The sequence below is a fragment of the Martes martes genome, assembly GCF_963455335.1.
Source record: "Martes martes genome assembly, chromosome: 16".
NCBI lineage: Eukaryota > Metazoa > Chordata > Mammalia > Carnivora > Mustelidae > Martes > Martes martes.
In genome coordinates, this window is record NC_137904.1 from 63,879,695 (window position 1) to 63,895,617 (window position 15,923).

The 15,923-nt window shown below is 66.7% G+C and overlaps 1 protein-coding gene across 2 annotated transcripts in view; it reads left to right on the plus strand.

Moving 5' to 3' along the window:
• The window catches only part of BAHCC1 (BAH domain and coiled-coil containing 1), a gene marked incomplete at its 5' end in the record, with an annotated part of 56,247 nt that extends 49,777 nt beyond the window's left edge, over positions 1 to 6,470 (plus strand). For both annotated transcript variants that reach the window (XM_080826024.1, XM_080826025.1), the window contains 9 exons: positions 70 to 244; positions 333 to 447; positions 520 to 595; positions 730 to 838; positions 1,178 to 1,297; positions 1,446 to 1,622; positions 1,759 to 2,939; positions 3,608 to 3,844; positions 4,358 to 6,470. In XM_080826024.1, the coding sequence (XP_080682150.1) occupies positions 70 to 244; positions 333 to 447; positions 520 to 595; positions 730 to 838; positions 1,178 to 1,297; positions 1,446 to 1,622; positions 1,759 to 2,939; positions 3,608 to 3,844; positions 4,358 to 4,564 (2,397 nt within the window). In that variant the 3' untranslated portion in view covers positions 4,565 to 6,470. The remainder of the gene's footprint in view (positions 1 to 69; positions 245 to 332; positions 448 to 519; positions 596 to 729; positions 839 to 1,177; positions 1,298 to 1,445; positions 1,623 to 1,758; positions 2,940 to 3,607; positions 3,845 to 4,357) is intronic.
• Positions 6,471 to 15,923: the final 9,453 nt, after the last annotated feature.

Below are 15,923 nucleotides of genomic sequence, written 5' to 3' on the forward strand. Positions count from 1 at the left end.
GGCACCGGGTCAGGGCACAGATCTCTCCCGCCCACCCTCCAGTGGGAGTTGACCCCTCTGGCCCCCCAGGGCAAGGGCCGGGCCGTGAGTCGGCTGCTGGAGAGCTTTGCGGTGGAGGACGATTTTGCGTTTGACGACCACGGCAGCTTTGAGGAGGAGGAGGAGGAGGAGGAGGAGGAGGACGGAGAGGAAGAGCCGGCGGCCGCCAGCGGGCCTCTGAGCGCCGAGCAGAGCGCCGCCCTGGGTGAGCGGCCCCGCGAGAGCCCCTGGGCGCCAGGAGGCGGTGGGGGGGGGGGGGGGACCGGGCAGACGCTGACGCCCTGTCCCCTCAGCGCGCTCGTGCACCATCCACAAGGAGGACCTGCAGGACGGGCTGCCCGTGCTCATTCCCAAGGAGGACAGTCTGCTGTACGCGGGCAGCGTCAGGACCCTGCAGCCCCCCGACATGTGAGGCCCGGGTGCGCGCGGGGCAGGGGGCGGGCAGGGACGCGCAGGCCGCTCACACGTCTGCCCCCGCAGCTACAGCATCGTCATCGAGGGCGAGAGAGGCAACCGGCCCAGGATCTACTCGCTGGAACAGCTGCTCCAGGAGGCGGTGAGGGGCCGGCGGGGCCAGGAGCGGGCGGTGAGGGGAGGCCCGTGCGGCTGCCGGCCAGGGGGGCTTGGCCTGGCCGTCCCCCGCCCCGCCGCCCGCTCACCGCCCGCCTCCCGGCCCCGCCGGCCCCGCAGGTTCTGGATGTGCGGCCACAGTCCAGCCGCTACCTCCCCCCGGGCACGAGGGTGTGCGCCTACTGGAGCCAGAAGTCCCGCTGTCTGTACCCGGGCAACGTGGTCCGAGGTGAGCCGGGCCGACGTCCGGCGTCCAGGCTCCACAGACACGGCTCCCTGGGCCCTGGGTGGGGACAGGGCGGGCGGCTCTTGCCATCCACAAGGCCCAGCCGGGAACAACTGGGAATGTGGGGGCCCCTGGGCTGCAAGCAGGGGTGTGGAGCCCCGGGGTTGTGCAGGTGAATGAGTGGCTGCGGCGAGGCCGTCTGTGTCCTGGCAGCCGGGACAGCCCCGAGGAGGCAGAATGGTCCCGGTGTTTGCGAGGCGCCAGGAGCCCCCCCGCCCCGGCCGCCAGGGCGAGCCGCGCGGAACCGGAGGGGGCCCCTGCTCAGGTGGGCCTCGCCCCCAGGCTCCTGCAGCGACACGGAGGAGGACCTGGACTCTGTGGTCGTGGAGTTCGATGACGGGGACACCGGCCACATCGCCGTCTCCAACATCAGGCTGCTGCCTCCCGACTTCAAAATCCAGTGTGAGCCCCGGGGCTGCTGCCGTGGGGCCCCCTCCCTGCCCTTTCCCTGCCCCTTCCCTGCCACCACCCTGCCTCTTCCTTGCCCCCTCCCTGCCCCGAGACCTGGGGGGACGCCGGCCCGTGCTGAGGCCGCACGTCCGCTCTGCAGGCACTGAGCCCTCGCCCGCGCTGCTGGTGTCCAGCAGCTGTCGGAGGACCAAGAAAGCTTCCTTCGAGGTCCCCCCACCCAGCGAGGCCCCTGCTCCGAGCCTGTCCCCCAAGGTGCATGATGGCCCCGAAGCCTCGAAGACCCCCGGGAAGAAGTCCGTCAGCAAAGACAAAGCCGGTACCCACAGGGGGCCAGGGAACCCCGGCAGGGAAGCACCTGGGTGGAGGGGGCGGGGTGCCCGGAGCTCGGCAGGGGGGCGGAGGTGGGGGTGGGGAACCGGTGGGACCTCTGACTCCACCTGGCCTCCCCCCAGGCAAGGCGGAGCTCCTCAACTCAGGTGCCAAGCCGCCCGCGGGGGCCGCAGACCACTTCCCGGGCCGCCGGGGCAGCCCGCTGCTGAGCTGGTCAGCGGTGGCGCAGACGAAGCGGAAGGCGGCGGCGGCGGCGGCGGCGGGCAGCAAGGGCCCGGGCGCGCTGCAGAACCTCTTCCAGCTCAACGGCAGCGCCAGGAGGCTACGGGCCCGCGAGGCGCTGTTCCCCGTGCACAGCGTGGCCGCCCCCGTGTTCGGCAACGGCTTCCGCGCCGACTCCTTCAGCAGCCTGGCCAGCGCCTACGCGCCCTTCGTCGGCGGGGCCGGGCCGGGGCTGCCCGGGGGCGCGCACAAGCTGCTGCGGGCCAAGAAGGCCGAGCGCGCAGAGGCCGAGAAGGGTGCGCGGCGGCGGCCGGGCGGCGAGTTCCTGGTCAAGCTGGACCACGAGGGCGTGACCTCCCCCAAGAACAAGAACTGCAAGTCGCTGCTCGTGGGCGACAAGGACCCCAGGCTGGGGCGGCCCCTGCCCAGCCCCGGCTACGCGCACCCGGCCCTGGTGGGCAAGGACAGGAAGGGGCGGGTGCCCGCGCACCCTCTGCCCGTGGGGCTGGCGCTGCGCAAGTTCACCGGCCAGGCCGAGTTCCCGCTGCCCTGCGACAGCGACTGCCACAGCTCCTACTCGGACGACGAGGAGGACGGGCCCGGGCTGGCCCCCGGCGTGCCCTCCCGCTTCCTCGCCCGCCTGTCGGTGTCGTCGTCCTCCTCGGGCTCCTCCACCTCCTCGTCGTCCGGCTCCCTGTCCACCTCCAGCCTCTGCTCCTCGGACGACGAGGGCTCCTCCTACAGCTCGGACGACGAGGACCCGGCCCTGCTGCTGCAGAGCTGCCTCACCCGCCCCGTGTCCGCCCTCCTGGCCCGGCCCGAGGCCTTGCGCTCCAAGGGCGGCGGGCCCCACACGCACGCCCAGCGCTGCTTCCTGTCCCGGGCTGCGGTGGCCGGCGGGGGCGCGGGCACGGGCCCCGGCGGCGGCAAGTCCAAGCTGAAGCGCAAGGAGGCTCTGAGCTTCTCCAAAGCCAAAGAGCTTTCGCGGAGGCAGCGGCTGCCCTCCGTGGAGAACCGGCCAAAGATCTCTGCCTTCCTGCCCGCCCGGCAACTCTGGAAGTGGTCCGGGAACCCCACGCAGGTAGGTGGCCCGCCCCCCGCCGGGGAGGCCGCGCTGCCCGGGAGCCCGCGCACTCCCTCCCTCGCGTCCTGCTTTCGGTTTTCCTATTTCGGGTCGACAAACAAAAGAAAAATGAACTTCGGGAAGAACAAAAGTTCGCGCCTGATGTGACCAGGCAGGTAGCTACCCCCGTGTCCCCTCCAAGTCCCTGCCACCTGTGCGGTGCCGTGGGGCACGTCCCCCAGGGTTTTGCTTCCCATGCGGCGGACCCCCGGGGGCACATCTTTCTGTGTCTGTGCCCAACGGAGCGGGGTCAGGGGGCCGCGGGGTGCTGCCCCACTGCGCACGCACCCGGGCATCTTTGCCGCGCTCCGTGGACAGACACGCCGTTTGTGCCTCTCTGCCCTGGGAGCCACACCGCCGTGGACGCCCCGTGGCTTCTTCCCCTCCGAACCTTCCGATCCAGCGTCCCTCCTCAGTCAGTCACGACCCAGCGTGCAGGGCGGGCACAGGTGTGACCCTAACCCTGGAGCGCCCCTTCTGGCCCTCGAAGGCGTCTGTGCACACGCCTTCGCACACGAGACGTACCGTCTGTCCTTCCGCCGCCCCTCCGTCCCTCCCTGTCTTTCTCCTGCCCGCCAGTCCCCAGGTCCCTCACTGCCGTCTGCCTCTGGCTGTGTCCCCTGCAGCGCCGGGGCATGAAGGGGAAAGCCAGGAAGCTGTTCTACAAGGCCATCGTCCGGGGCAAGGAGACGCTGCGCGTCGGGGACTGCGCCGTGTTCCTGTCGGCTGGGCGGCCCAACCTGCCCTACATTGGCCGCATCGAGAGCATGTGGGAGTCGTGGGGCAGCAACATGGTGGTGAGGGTCAAGTGGTTTTACCACCCGGAGGAGACCAAACTGGGGAAGCGGCAGAGCGACGGGAAGGTGAGAGCCGGGGCGGGCGGGGGGCAGGGGGAGTGGGGACCCGAGGTGGGGCTGGGACACCGGGGGGGGGGGGTGGGGACAGGGGTGGCAGGCGAAACCAGAGGAGTGGCCCCATCCGTGAACACCCCCCGCCCCCCACACCTTGAGGTGTCCCCGCTGAGAGCGGAGGCACTGGACACAGGTCACCGGGGTCCCTCCTCGGCCGCGCCTCCCAGGCTCCCTGTAGACGGGGGGGGGGGGGGGGAGGGGGGATGGTTTCACCTCGCAGGGGGCGCGCAGCCCCAAGCAGGCCGCCTCCGCAGCAGACCCCACCCAGGAGGCCCCCGGCATCCCCTCTGTTCTCCCCCGGGAAGGACATGGGTTTGCAGACGCTGCAGAGAGGGGCAGGACCCAGAGTGCCGGGGCCACGGCTCCAGGACTGATCCGAGGGGCCCTCCCAGAACCGAGAGGCGGGCCTCACACTGGACGGGGCTCCCCAGCCCGGCCCCGCCCAGCTCCCCGCTCCCCCGACAGAACGCGCTGTACCAGTCCTGCCACGAGGACGAGAACGACGTGCAGACCATCTCCCACAAGTGCCAGGTCGTGGGGCGGGAGCAGTACGAGCAGATGGCGCGGGGCCGCAGGTGCCAGGACCGGCGCGACCTCTACTACCTGGCGGGCACGTATGACCCCACCACGGGGCGCCTGGTGGCGGCCGACGGAGCGCCTATCCTGGGCTGAGCCCGGCCGAGCGGGGCCGGGGCTGAAGCCCAGGGAGCGGCGGGCGGCAGGAGCACGCAGCGCGTCGGCAAATATGCAAGCGCACCCGGGCCCAGGCTTCAAATTCCTCTCCCCGGGGAGCGGCGCCCGGCCCTCGGGGGTCCCCCCCGCCTCGGCCGCCCGGCCGCACTCCCGTCGGCCGTCCCCGAGAGAATCCAAGCCATATTCTCCCTAGTACCTCCGACTGTCTCCCGCCAGGGAAAGCAGAAATCAGGTGTGTTGTCTATTTATTTCTCTATGTAAATATTGTATTTCTGCGGGAAGTTTTATGGAAAACAATAGTGGAAGAGGATTTTTTCTCCCCACACGCGTGATGAGGGTGTATGTGCATGCGTGTGCGTGAGTGTGTGCGTGTGTGTAGGTTTCGTTCTGGGGGTTTTCGTTGAAAATGCACTGTTTTGCTCAGCCTGCCTGAGTTCTGACGGGGGCGTCTGGCCACAGAAGCAGCTGGGGGAGGGGCTGGCCACGGGGGGGTGGACAGGACCCTCGGTCACGGCACTGATCGCGGGGCCCCGTGCAATGGAGTCACACTGGTGTTTATTCCCTTTTGACCCACCTACTAGGAAGAGCGTAGCGCGGGGTGCAGGGCAGTGAGGGAGGGCCACCCTGAGGGTCCCCGGGGAGAGAAGGGATTCCAGAGGCTAAAATAAAAACCAGGACCAGCTGGTCCCCCAGCCCGGGATTGTGACAGCAGCCATATGTGTATCTTACCTCTGTTCAAAACAAATATGAACAAATATTTTAAAGTATCGATAAGAAAAAATGACGTTTTGATTTTATTTCCTGAATATTCCAAGTTCTTTCTGATTTCCGTTGTGATGGTCAGTTTGCCCAAGCCTCCACTCGGAGCAGGGAAGGGACCAGCCCCCACCAACTCACCGGGAGGTTCCGGGGCCTTTTCTGTGGCCACTGGGCACGGCAGATGGCCTGGCTGGGAGACTAGTGTTTGGGGCATGGGGCCAGCTCGGGTCCCTCCCGCCTGCCCAAACCCACGCCCACGAGGGGCTGTTCACCCCGCACCCAGGAGCCTCAAAGTGCTTGTCACCCCCTCATTCCTCCTGTGTCAAGAGAGACAGGGTGAGCCAGACCCACGACCTAGCAGCCCTTATCCCAGAAACCTACATAGGGCCACGTGTCCCCACGTGCCACCACACTCCCCAGGAGCCCCCAGAAAGCCCTCTCCCAAGTTAGTCACTGTTTCTGCAGCCCAGGTCCCTGGGAAACGTGGGATGTCGGTGGTTGCCCGGCACCCCAACCGGGCCCCTCTCTGGCCCCTTCCTTTCCGGCCGGGAAACCACTCCGGCCCCACCTCCCGCTCCTGGCTCCACGGGAAGTACAGGGGCAGGGAGGGGGTCCCCTGCCCACCAGCTTACCTCTCCCACCTCGTTCTCCCCTTTGTCTCGGCACGAGTGCAATATTTCAGTCCTGGCGGTCACCCGGGAGGCGGCGCCTGAGGGCCTGCTCGCGGCTGGACAAGCAGAGTGGAGAAGACGCGCCCGGCGCCAAGGCGCTGAGTGGGGACAGCCCGGCCGCAACAGCGAGAGCCCGAGGCCCTTTGCAAGCCCAGGCACCCAGCGAAGGAACAGCCCCTTCTCTGGCCCTCGCGCTGACTCTCCGCCCTCCGTCCCTCCACCTGTGCGCGTGGGCGGTGCGGCCTGCCCTCCGACCCAGGGTAGACGGGGCGGAGCTCGCTCTTGTAAATGTGTAAACTAAGAGGATGGTTGGATTTTTTTTTTCAATGTAAACACTAAAAACAAACAAACAAAAAAAACAAAGGTTTTATGAACAGCAAACTCTATGTAAAGGCATTTTAGTATTAAATTTTTTATTGATAACTTGCTTAAGAATAAATATATGAACTATTGTACAGGTGGTCAGTGGTCCAGAATCCTAACTGTGCCTCGGCGTCCGCATGACGTCATAGGTGTCTCCCCGGAGGCCACGGCGTCTTGGGGGGTCTCAGCCAACATGCCCATGTGCAGGCCAAGTCCCCTCAGGGCACGGGGACTCACACACGTGAGGGGACTATGCAACCAGAATGGGCCTGGGGTGGCTTTGGCCTTTAACACCTCCCAAGATGAGGGCCCCTTTCTTTACACATCTCACCAGCCAGGGCAGCTGCTCCTGGAGGAAAGGAGGGAAGGCTCAGCCCCCGCAAGGCACAGGCACAAGGGGGATGGGGGGTCCGCAAAGTGCCAGCTATTAGAGGGGTCTGGGCAGACCGGACAACAGACACCCTCCTCAGGGAGAGAGGAATTCATTCATTCAACAAACATTTTCTTAGCTGAGAGCCCTGAGGAGGGTAATAAGCAGTGCTCCAGACCGTTGATGGGGAGCTGAACCCCCAAGGTTGGAGGTGGTCAGAAAGCAGGGTACATCGGGGGACTGGGAAGCCACCCCAACAGGCTGCTAGCTAGAGAGCCGTGTCCGGTGAAGCTGCCCTAGGTCTCTCTGGACCTGTCCAGCCAGCCAGGGAGAGGCACTCCGTTTCCCCCCCCCACCTCCAGGGTCCCTGGGGAGGGAGGTCCCGGCTGGAATTACAGACCCCAGGAAGGAGACTCAGATTAGAGCAGGTGGACAGGGCAGGGTAAGTGTGGGAAGTGGGGCTACGACACAGACAGGTACCCCCCCCCCGCAGGTGTGTACAGAGCCGTGGGCCGTTTGCGCACACACACCCACACACACGCAACCACCAGCCCACGCGGGGGCTGCCCTCAGCCAACCTGCTGACATTTCCCCCCCCCTCATTTCCTCCATCGGACCAGCTGTCCAGAGAGAGCAGAGGGGACAGGGCCCTGGGCACAGAGACAGCATGGAAGGGGCAAGAAGCTTTTCCCTCAGCAGTTCTGAGCCCGCGAAGCAAGGATGATTAGAATGGGGTGTCTGAGCAGGAGGCCTGGGGCTGTGTGCACTCAGGGCACGCAACTGCTTCGATCGCCCCCTGACTGAAGTCTGAGCGCCCGGATTCAGCTGTGCCTGAAGGCAGACAGACTTTACCTTTGGACTGAGTCCATGAATCAGCAGCTCCTGCTTTACACAGGGGAATTGGTGGGTTTTCCGTCTTGGTGGCCCATGGTCCCAACGATCCAAGGGCCGCACGCAGCAGGAAGAGGGACAGAGTGGGGCCGGAGGAGGCCTTGGGGGCCAGGCTGAGCCACGGGACTTGATAAAACAGGAAGGGCAGCTCTGAGGGAAGCAGAGCCTGCTAACCTAGGTTTCTGGCTTAAGGACCCTCCCTGGGCTGGGGAGGAGGGACTGGGGCCAGGCCAGAGGCTCAAGAAAGCCAGGCTCAGTGGTTTCACACGTTTACTTGTGGGCAGGGCAGGGGCAGAATCCAGGGCACCCAGGGCCAGGATGGGGGGGAAGGCCTGGAACCACCGCCTCGGGCTTCTGGGGGCCATGAGCCGGGATTTGCAACTGCGCCGCCCCCTGCCCACACCAAGACCTGCCTGGCCACACAGGGCACGGTGGGCACCAGCGGTCACAGCGGACGTTCTGGAGCGAGAGCAGAGTGAGGCCAGGGCGGGATGGGTGGCGATGCCCAGAAAGGGCAACGATGGCCGCCCAACAGCCGGGTGGGAGAGCTCCTGCTGGCCCGCCACGGGTTCGAAGCCTCCGTTCCACCGATACTAGCACCAGCCACAGCCTTCTAGACGCTGGGCACCCTGAGAGGCAGACAGGAAAGGACGTCACAACAGTCCTGCTGCCAAGACAGCATCCCCGGTGGAATTCCGCTGTGAGGCTCAGGCTGAGCCAGGCCTGCTAGCTCCAGCCCTGGGCTCCCCGCTGCAGCCAGATGGACAGTGACATCAAGGACACCGTGAGGAACAGCTCATGAGGGCTTCCCGGAGGAGGCGATGCAGGCAGAAAGGCGGTGAGGAACATGGCTGGCGGCCAGCAGGCACAGGGGCCCGATGCTGGAGCTGGAGTGTGACAGGCCCGACTGCGGTGGCTACACTGTCTGCCGGACAACAGGCTCTAGGCAGAGGGCCCACACGCCCGCTGAGACCACCCACCCTGGGCCAGGGTGAGAGGGGCCCAGCCAGCACCTGGGGAAAGGGCTGGTGCCCAAAGAGTGGCTCTAAGGGCCTGAGTGGGGGCCGGAGTACGAGGGGTGCTGGGGGTGGCGCGGGGGGGGCGTGGTGATGGGCCCAGGAACATGGGCATGTGGGGCGAGCTGAGAGGCTGGTGACCACAGGGACACAGCAAGGGGGGGGCCAAAGCAGGACTGGGCGAGCCCCCAGAACTGCACCTGCTCCCTTCCCCTCCCCCTCCAGGTGCCTCCCTGCCCCCTCCCGCTTCCCACCTTCACTCAGAATGGCCCCTACCTTCTAGAACCTCTCACCCCCCAGAATAGGGCCCCGGGCGAGGGAAGGGGGTGGACAGTGGAGCCCCAAGGGTTAAACACACAGGACTGCACTTGGATCAAGACAAACGAGCCATTATGTGAAACGCGAAGCAAGATAAATGATGGCACTGGGCGCGGAGATCGATACAAGGGATGTTTGATCAGGTAGAAATGACAACCCGGCTGATCGCCATTCGTTTTTAACACCACAAGCCAATCGGGGGACACGGCCCTTTAATTGTTTCTGCCCCAGCCTGGGGTGGGTGGGAGCTGGTCCCAGACCCGGGCCACGGACAGGTGAGAGGTCAGCTCTGTGACCTGGCCCACGAAGGGGCATCTGGGCACTCAGCCAGCCAAAGGCCACGGCCTCCCGAGTCTGCAGCGGAGAGGCGAGACCTGCCTCCGAGGCCCCGGCTGCCAGCTAAGGCAGTGGACACAGCTGGCACCCAGGAGTGACCCTGAAAGGCTTCCTTGCTTCCTGCCAGGACCCCAGGGGTCCCGACCTCCCTACTGCCTCCTTGCCACCACCCCGCCCCAGCCCCCAGGGGTCCCAGTGAAAGCCCCCCCCGCCCCCCCCCCGCCCCACGCTGCTTCTACTCTAAAAGCCAGGCCTCCTGCGCCTCTTTCCACCGCCTGCTCAAACCCGGGACAGTGACGGAAGCAGGGCGGCTCCGGGCAGACCGGCCGGGAGGTCACTAAAGGAACCCTCTCAGGGCCCCCCCAGGGCCTGAGTACCACGGGCGGGGGCACCAAGAGGCCCTAGTGACACAGGCCCCCAAAGAGGACAAGGGAGGCCGGCAGGGCGAGGCGGCGGGTGGGGGGCAGCCCAGGGCTCAGAGCCCACCGCTGGTTCCTGCCGCCCCCGGGAACAGGACGAGATGAAGGCGAAGTTCACGAGAGGTGGCAGAAGGGGCTTCTGGGGGCACACGTACGCACACAGGGCCCTCTCTCTGGGCCCCACGTCACTGCCCCAGGTGGGAAGGAGAATGGCCCAGCCAGCCCTGGGCTGAGCACGTACCCCTTCCAAGCACAGTCTTCTCATCCTCTGGCCAGCAGTGACAGTGACGGGACTGAGTGTGGGGACACACGCCCGGCCCCAGCCTGGACGCACTGGAGCCGGATTCCATCCCTGCCCGGTTCAGGGGCCCCATTCCCCCCAACCTGGGGATCCCTCGGGGCCCAGGGAGGTGCCCCCAGAACTCTACCAAGGTCCTCACAGCCGCTCCAGGGGCTCGGTCCAGGGACTGGCAGGGACTTCCCTGGGGGGCCCACACCCCCTTCTCTGACACATGTTCAAAGAGCCTCCTAAGCGTCAGCTCTGCATGCGCCTGCCGCCCCTGTGTGAAGGATGAGGCCTGGAGGGGTCTAGACACAAGCCATGGGATACGCCTCCCCCTCCCCACACTAGCCTGGGATGCCGTGGGCCCCGTGCGGCTCCCTGGCCAGCCCTGAAGGAGCATGGGGGCTGCTGGGGCAAAAGCTCTGAGACCAAAAGGACCAGAAGAAGAGAACCGAGGGCAAGGCCCAGGCTTCCAAGCCAGGCGAGCAGAGATGCCTCCAGGGAGGGGAGTTCTGGGGGGAAGCTGGGGTGGGTGTCAACGCTCCTCCTCCCCGTACTGGCTGTCCTGTCTGCAGGCCCCAACTCTGGGGATGTGACCAGTCAGGAGCACTGACACACCGCTCCTGTGTCCAGGTGGGCACAGGACCCCAAGAGTAGTTTGGGCCCCCGGGGGAGAATGTCTCCATCAGATCCAGTAGGGACAGACCCCCCCCAGGGGGATTCGGATGGATAGGGTGACTGTGGGCCCTATGGACAGCCCTGGGACCCCATCCTTGGGCCTCCTTACCTCCAGTCTGGCCAGGACAGCCAGAGGCCGCAGGACAGAGGACCCATGGGGGCTGTAACTGGGTTGTGGAGGAGGGGCAGGCCCTCTGCGCCGGATGGATCCCCGACCCACTGTTCTGTAATCTCGACGCCCGTCCCATCCCGAGCCCTCCTGCTTGGGAGTCCTGCGGGGGCACGGTTCAGGCAGGAAGGGGACAGGGTGGCCTGCGCACACACCCTCTGTGTTTGGTGCGGTCCTGAGTGGCCGGGGTCCGAGGCCCAAGCTTCCCAGCACCTACAGCGGCCCTGAAGCTCACACACCTCTTGACTCCGTTCAGCCCCTGATGGGTGGGGAGAGGCCCGCCCGCCCGAAGCGGGAAGCTGCAGGCGCCTCTGGAAGACGCCCACCGTCCTGGCCCTCGCTGCCCTGGACGGGAGCTGACCAGGGCGGCTGGAGCCCGGGGCGGGGCTGGGGGGCTCCAACTGAGCTGCAAACTTGGAAAGCTGTTTTCTTAGGCTTCACACTCCCCTGATGGCGTCCCCCTTCTCCGCCTAGACTGAATTTCAGGTGCTGTCACGGGCGGCCCCAACTCCGGGGGGGGGGGGTCCCTTCCTATGGGCATTTCCCGTCTGATTCTGCAGGGCTCCCAAGGCAGACTGCACCTGTCCACAGAGACAAAGGCCCGGGACTGACCCAGCACGCGGGGCGTCCGGGGCCCATGCCTACGGTTCAGAGAAAACCTTCAGCAGTTCCCTCTTCCTGGATGGAGGTACGGTCGCGGCGGCGGACAGCTAGGGCTGGCGAGGCTGCCAGCGCCTCCCATAGAGGGCCACCGCCGTGGGAGCAGGCGCCCCGCCGTCAGCAAAGGGCTTCTCGCCCTTGCAGATGTGATGTGCTCCCAGCAGGAACACAGCCTGCTCGCATCCGAGCCGTCCGTCTGCCCGTCTGTCCCCTCCCTAGGTGCATGCTGAAGACCTACTGCGTGCCGGGCTCCCTGCCAGGCACCGGGGCGCAGGGCTGAGCACCTCAGGAAGTCCCCGCCGGACAGGCCCCTCCTGAGTCCGGGCGGCGGCAGGCCGAGCAGCCCGGCCGAGGAGGCGGAGGAAGGGAGCCGCCTGCTCCTCTCCCAGGAAGGCCAGGCCCGGCAGCAAGTACTTCCAGGGGCACCTCCCCGGCCTCCCTCCGCTGGTTTAACGCGCGCAGGGGAATTCAAGCTCCCGCTTCCCGGGCAAAGCGGCAGAGTCGGGCGCCACCGTCCCCGCGTCTCCTCGGACAACGGGGCCCAGAAAACCGCCTCCAGGCTGGGTCGCTGACCCTGCGCGGGCTGACCCCGAGGCCGGGGCAAAGCTGCTCCCACCCCGCCCGGCCGCGGGCGCTGGGCTCGGGCTCCGCGGGGAAGCCGCGCTCCGGGCGGCGGAGGGGACGGCGCGCCCCGGCCCCCCGCGCAGGACGGGCCGGCTCAGGCCTCGCACGCGGTCTGCTGCGAGCGACGTTCGCCCGCCCCGTCGGCCTGCGCGCCCGCGGACCGGCTGCGAGCCCCCGTCCCGCGTGCGCCCCCCGCACGGACGCAGAGCCGGGGCGGCCGCGAGCAGGCCGGGCGGGGACGCGGCCGTCGTGGGCGAGGTCCCCGGCGCCCGCCGGCCCCGGGCTGGAGGCGCCGCGGGGGGACACACGAGCCCCGCAGGCCGCGGCCTCCGGACGCCGAGGGGAGCGACGCCGCGCCGGCCCCGCGGACACCCGAGGCCGTCCGGGCTGCCCGACGCCACGGAGCCGCTGGCCCGGAAGACCCTCCGGCCGCGGAAGACGCGCCCCTGCGGCCCGACGCCCAGCCCTGCCGCCGGCCACGCCGCCCCGCACCCGCACGCGCACGCGCCGAGCCACGCGGGCTGCCCTGGGCCCTCCGATCCCATGACCCCGGCTGGGCCAATCGCGGCGCCTCGCCCCTCGCCCCCTCTGGGGAGGTGATTGGCTTTGGGGGTGAGCACGTGACCCGAGCCGAGCCAATCAGGGCCTGCCCCTGGGTTCTCGGGCGCGCCCCCCCCCCTGCGAAGGGGAGCCCGTGCGGCGGTCCGCCCCCGAGGTGACCGCCAGTGAAAGCGGGGTGCCCGGGCTTCGTGCTGTCCTCAGGCAGGACCGCACACCCGACCCGCGGGGGTCGCCGGATAAAGTTCAGGACCGCCAGCCGAATTCGACTTCCCCATCAGCAACGAGTAACTTCTAGCGCAAGTACCGTCCAGGCGGTGTTAGGGATATACTTATGCTAAAGGCGACTCACTGCGCCTCTCAGTCTGCTTTAAGTAAACTCCACCCCGAGCCCGGAGCTCAAACTCACGACTCCAGATCGCGTGTCGGGCAGTGCTACCGGGGGAGCCGCCAGGCACCCGCTCTCTGTAACGTCCTGTGTTGATTTGCCACTGGGGGTCAGTGCGTTGACCTCGAAACCCAGCTGTTTGTCCAGCTGGGTGCTGCCGAGCCCCCCGGCCATAGCGGACGCACCCAGCAGGTGTCCAGCATGGAGCAGAAGGGTGCACATAGAGGAGGCCAAGCAGGCCCCGAGGCACAGGAGGCCACTCCTGCCACAAACTCATGGCCTCCGTGAAGCCCGGTGATCTGCTGACCAAGGGAGAACCAGTGTGGGCGTGCAGATGTGCCAGCCCCCCACCGCAAGTGGACCCCGGTGCCGTCACAGCCTTGCCTTGCAGGACAACCCTTCCGGCCCTGGTGGGGGGCAGGGCACAGAGTGCTGAGCAGAGGCCTGGATGTCCAAGACCAGGGTGTACACAGAGTCCTGGGCGGAGCCCGGCCGACTCGCCAGCCATGAGGGACTTGGGAGCAAATGACTCGACTCGGGGAGGCTGGAGAAGGAGAGTGGACAGACATCACGGACTGTGCCCAGAGGCTGGGCATCTGCCTGCCCATGTGAATGTCATTGGAGGCCCATTGCAGGAGGGTCCTGCACGGTCCAGTAAGCATGTGACCCACCCCAGGGCGGCCTGTCATCTCCCCTCCCCCCAGGAGCCTCAGGCTTGCTTCCTGGGCTCACGCTGAGAGCACAGCGGGCAGGAAGGATGTGCACAAGGACCCCTCCATGAACCTCTCCACCTGCATCCCCTGACAAATACCCAAGTGTCAGCGACAACAGACCTCAAATCCCGACGGTGACACCACACCTCGGGGGACCCAGCCGCTCTGCAGCGGCAAGTCAATGACGTTGGGCCCTTCCGCCATGACATGTCCTGATGGGCCTCGTGAACCCCTAGACCTGCCCAGGAAACCCCGCCCAGCCCCTGCCCCCGAGGAACTCCTTTCTGAGCAAAGGACGATGACCATCCCCGTGCCACGCCCACCCAGGCCCCTGCAGCTCGGGTCGAAGGGGTGCAGCCCACAGACCCACATAACGGCTGTTTCTCGCTTGGCCCCAGACACGTCCAGGAGCTGGGGGAGCAGGCAGTGTTTCCTGCATTGTACCAGCGAGCTTGGGCTCTGCTTTCTGTCCTGACTCCGAGTTGGGCTGCTCTGAAGTGCATTATCCAGAGGAGGACACGGCCAGCCCAGGAAATGGGAGCTGGGGCCACACCGAGGGAACGGGGAAAGAGGGTGTGGGGTGACCAGCCTGGACTGCAGTTGGCAGGAAGACACGGGTGGGACTGGGGACCTCAGGAACGTTCCTCCGCGGCATGCTGATGTGTTAAGGGGGGGCCTTTGCTATCCCAGGAGGGCAAAAGGCACAAGGGCTCCAACTCCCTCAGCAATAAAGGCTGGGTGAGCCCTCAGGGAGGAGCCCACCCGTCCACAGCACCGGCTGGAGGCGCGGGCAACAGTGGAAGGTCAGCAACAGAGGGATCAGGACCACCAGCCAGAGCTGTGGCCCCACGGGAGAAGAAAGGGTATCCTCTGGACTTGCCTGGGGTTGGACGCGTTTTCTTCTCTCCTCCTCTCCTCTTCCTTCCTCCCGCTGTGGGGTCGCAGACATGCGGGTGGTGGGCAGTTCTAGCGTCGACTCGAGGCTCCAGACACTGGGCAGGATCTTAACCAGAACTCAGGGAGTGCGCACACCCCAGGGGACTGTGCTCCCAGTCGCCTCCCACTGCCACGGTCACGTGCCCGAGGTCAACCTCTGTTGGGAAGGACATGTTTTTGTTGACCCTTAGACGGCGTCACTGTGCCAGGCGGGGCCCCTGGAGTCGTGGGTGTGAGTGGGGGAGGGATGTGTGACCTCCGCGGGGCCAGAGTGGGGCCTCCTGGCCACTTCTTCCCACGGCAGATGCCCCCGCTTCCTGTCAGAATTGCCTTCACCAGACCCGCACGGTTCCGTAGAGCCGCCAACCGCCCCCCGCACAGCGCTGAGCTCGGGACCCGGGCCTGGACGGCCACAGTGCGCTGACCCCTGGCCCAGGGAGGAAGCCCTTTCCTGGACATGCCGTGAAAAGCCTGTGTTTCTACTGGATGGCCAAGCTGGGATGGGTGGCCCGGCCAGGATGCAGAGAGAAGCCAAGCCGAGCAACAAGAGAAACCCGGCATCTCTGATCACCTCGGAGACCCAGAGGGCGGGGCTGCCCCGGCGGCTCTGGCAGCAACTTCGGCTGAGAAACTTGGCATTCGGAATCTCTCAGTTGTAACTGGAGGGGCGTGAGTGCACCAGCCCTAAGGGTCGGGTGCCCGGTCTGCCATCCCTTTCTGAGCAGCCAGAGGCCCACGGTCACCCCTCCTGCCAGTGCACACGCTCTCCCCGCAAGCTCTGGTCCAGCAAGCACACTCTGGTGGCTGGTGGGGCCAGCGGAGGCCGGATCGGGTAGAAAGGGTAGTGAATTTCTGGGGGACCCCCCCCCCCGCAAGCTACTGCAGAAGTACTGCAAGGCTGAGACTTCCAAGAGAATGCTGGAAGCACGAACATGCCCAGCAGCAGCCACCCAACCGCGCTGGGCAGACCCCGCTTGGTGCCTTGCATCCGGCCAGCAGCTGGGGAGGGAAGCAGGGGGCAGTGTGTGCACTGTCGTGTCCCTGGCCCATTCCACAGCTCCCAGGTCATCTCCTCTCTGCCTGTGCTCCTGTCCAGCGCGGAGGGCACACTGGTCATTCGGGGCCTGGCCACCCATCACCGACTTGCCTCCCGTGCTCTGGGAAGGTGGGAAGGGGTTTATGGCCA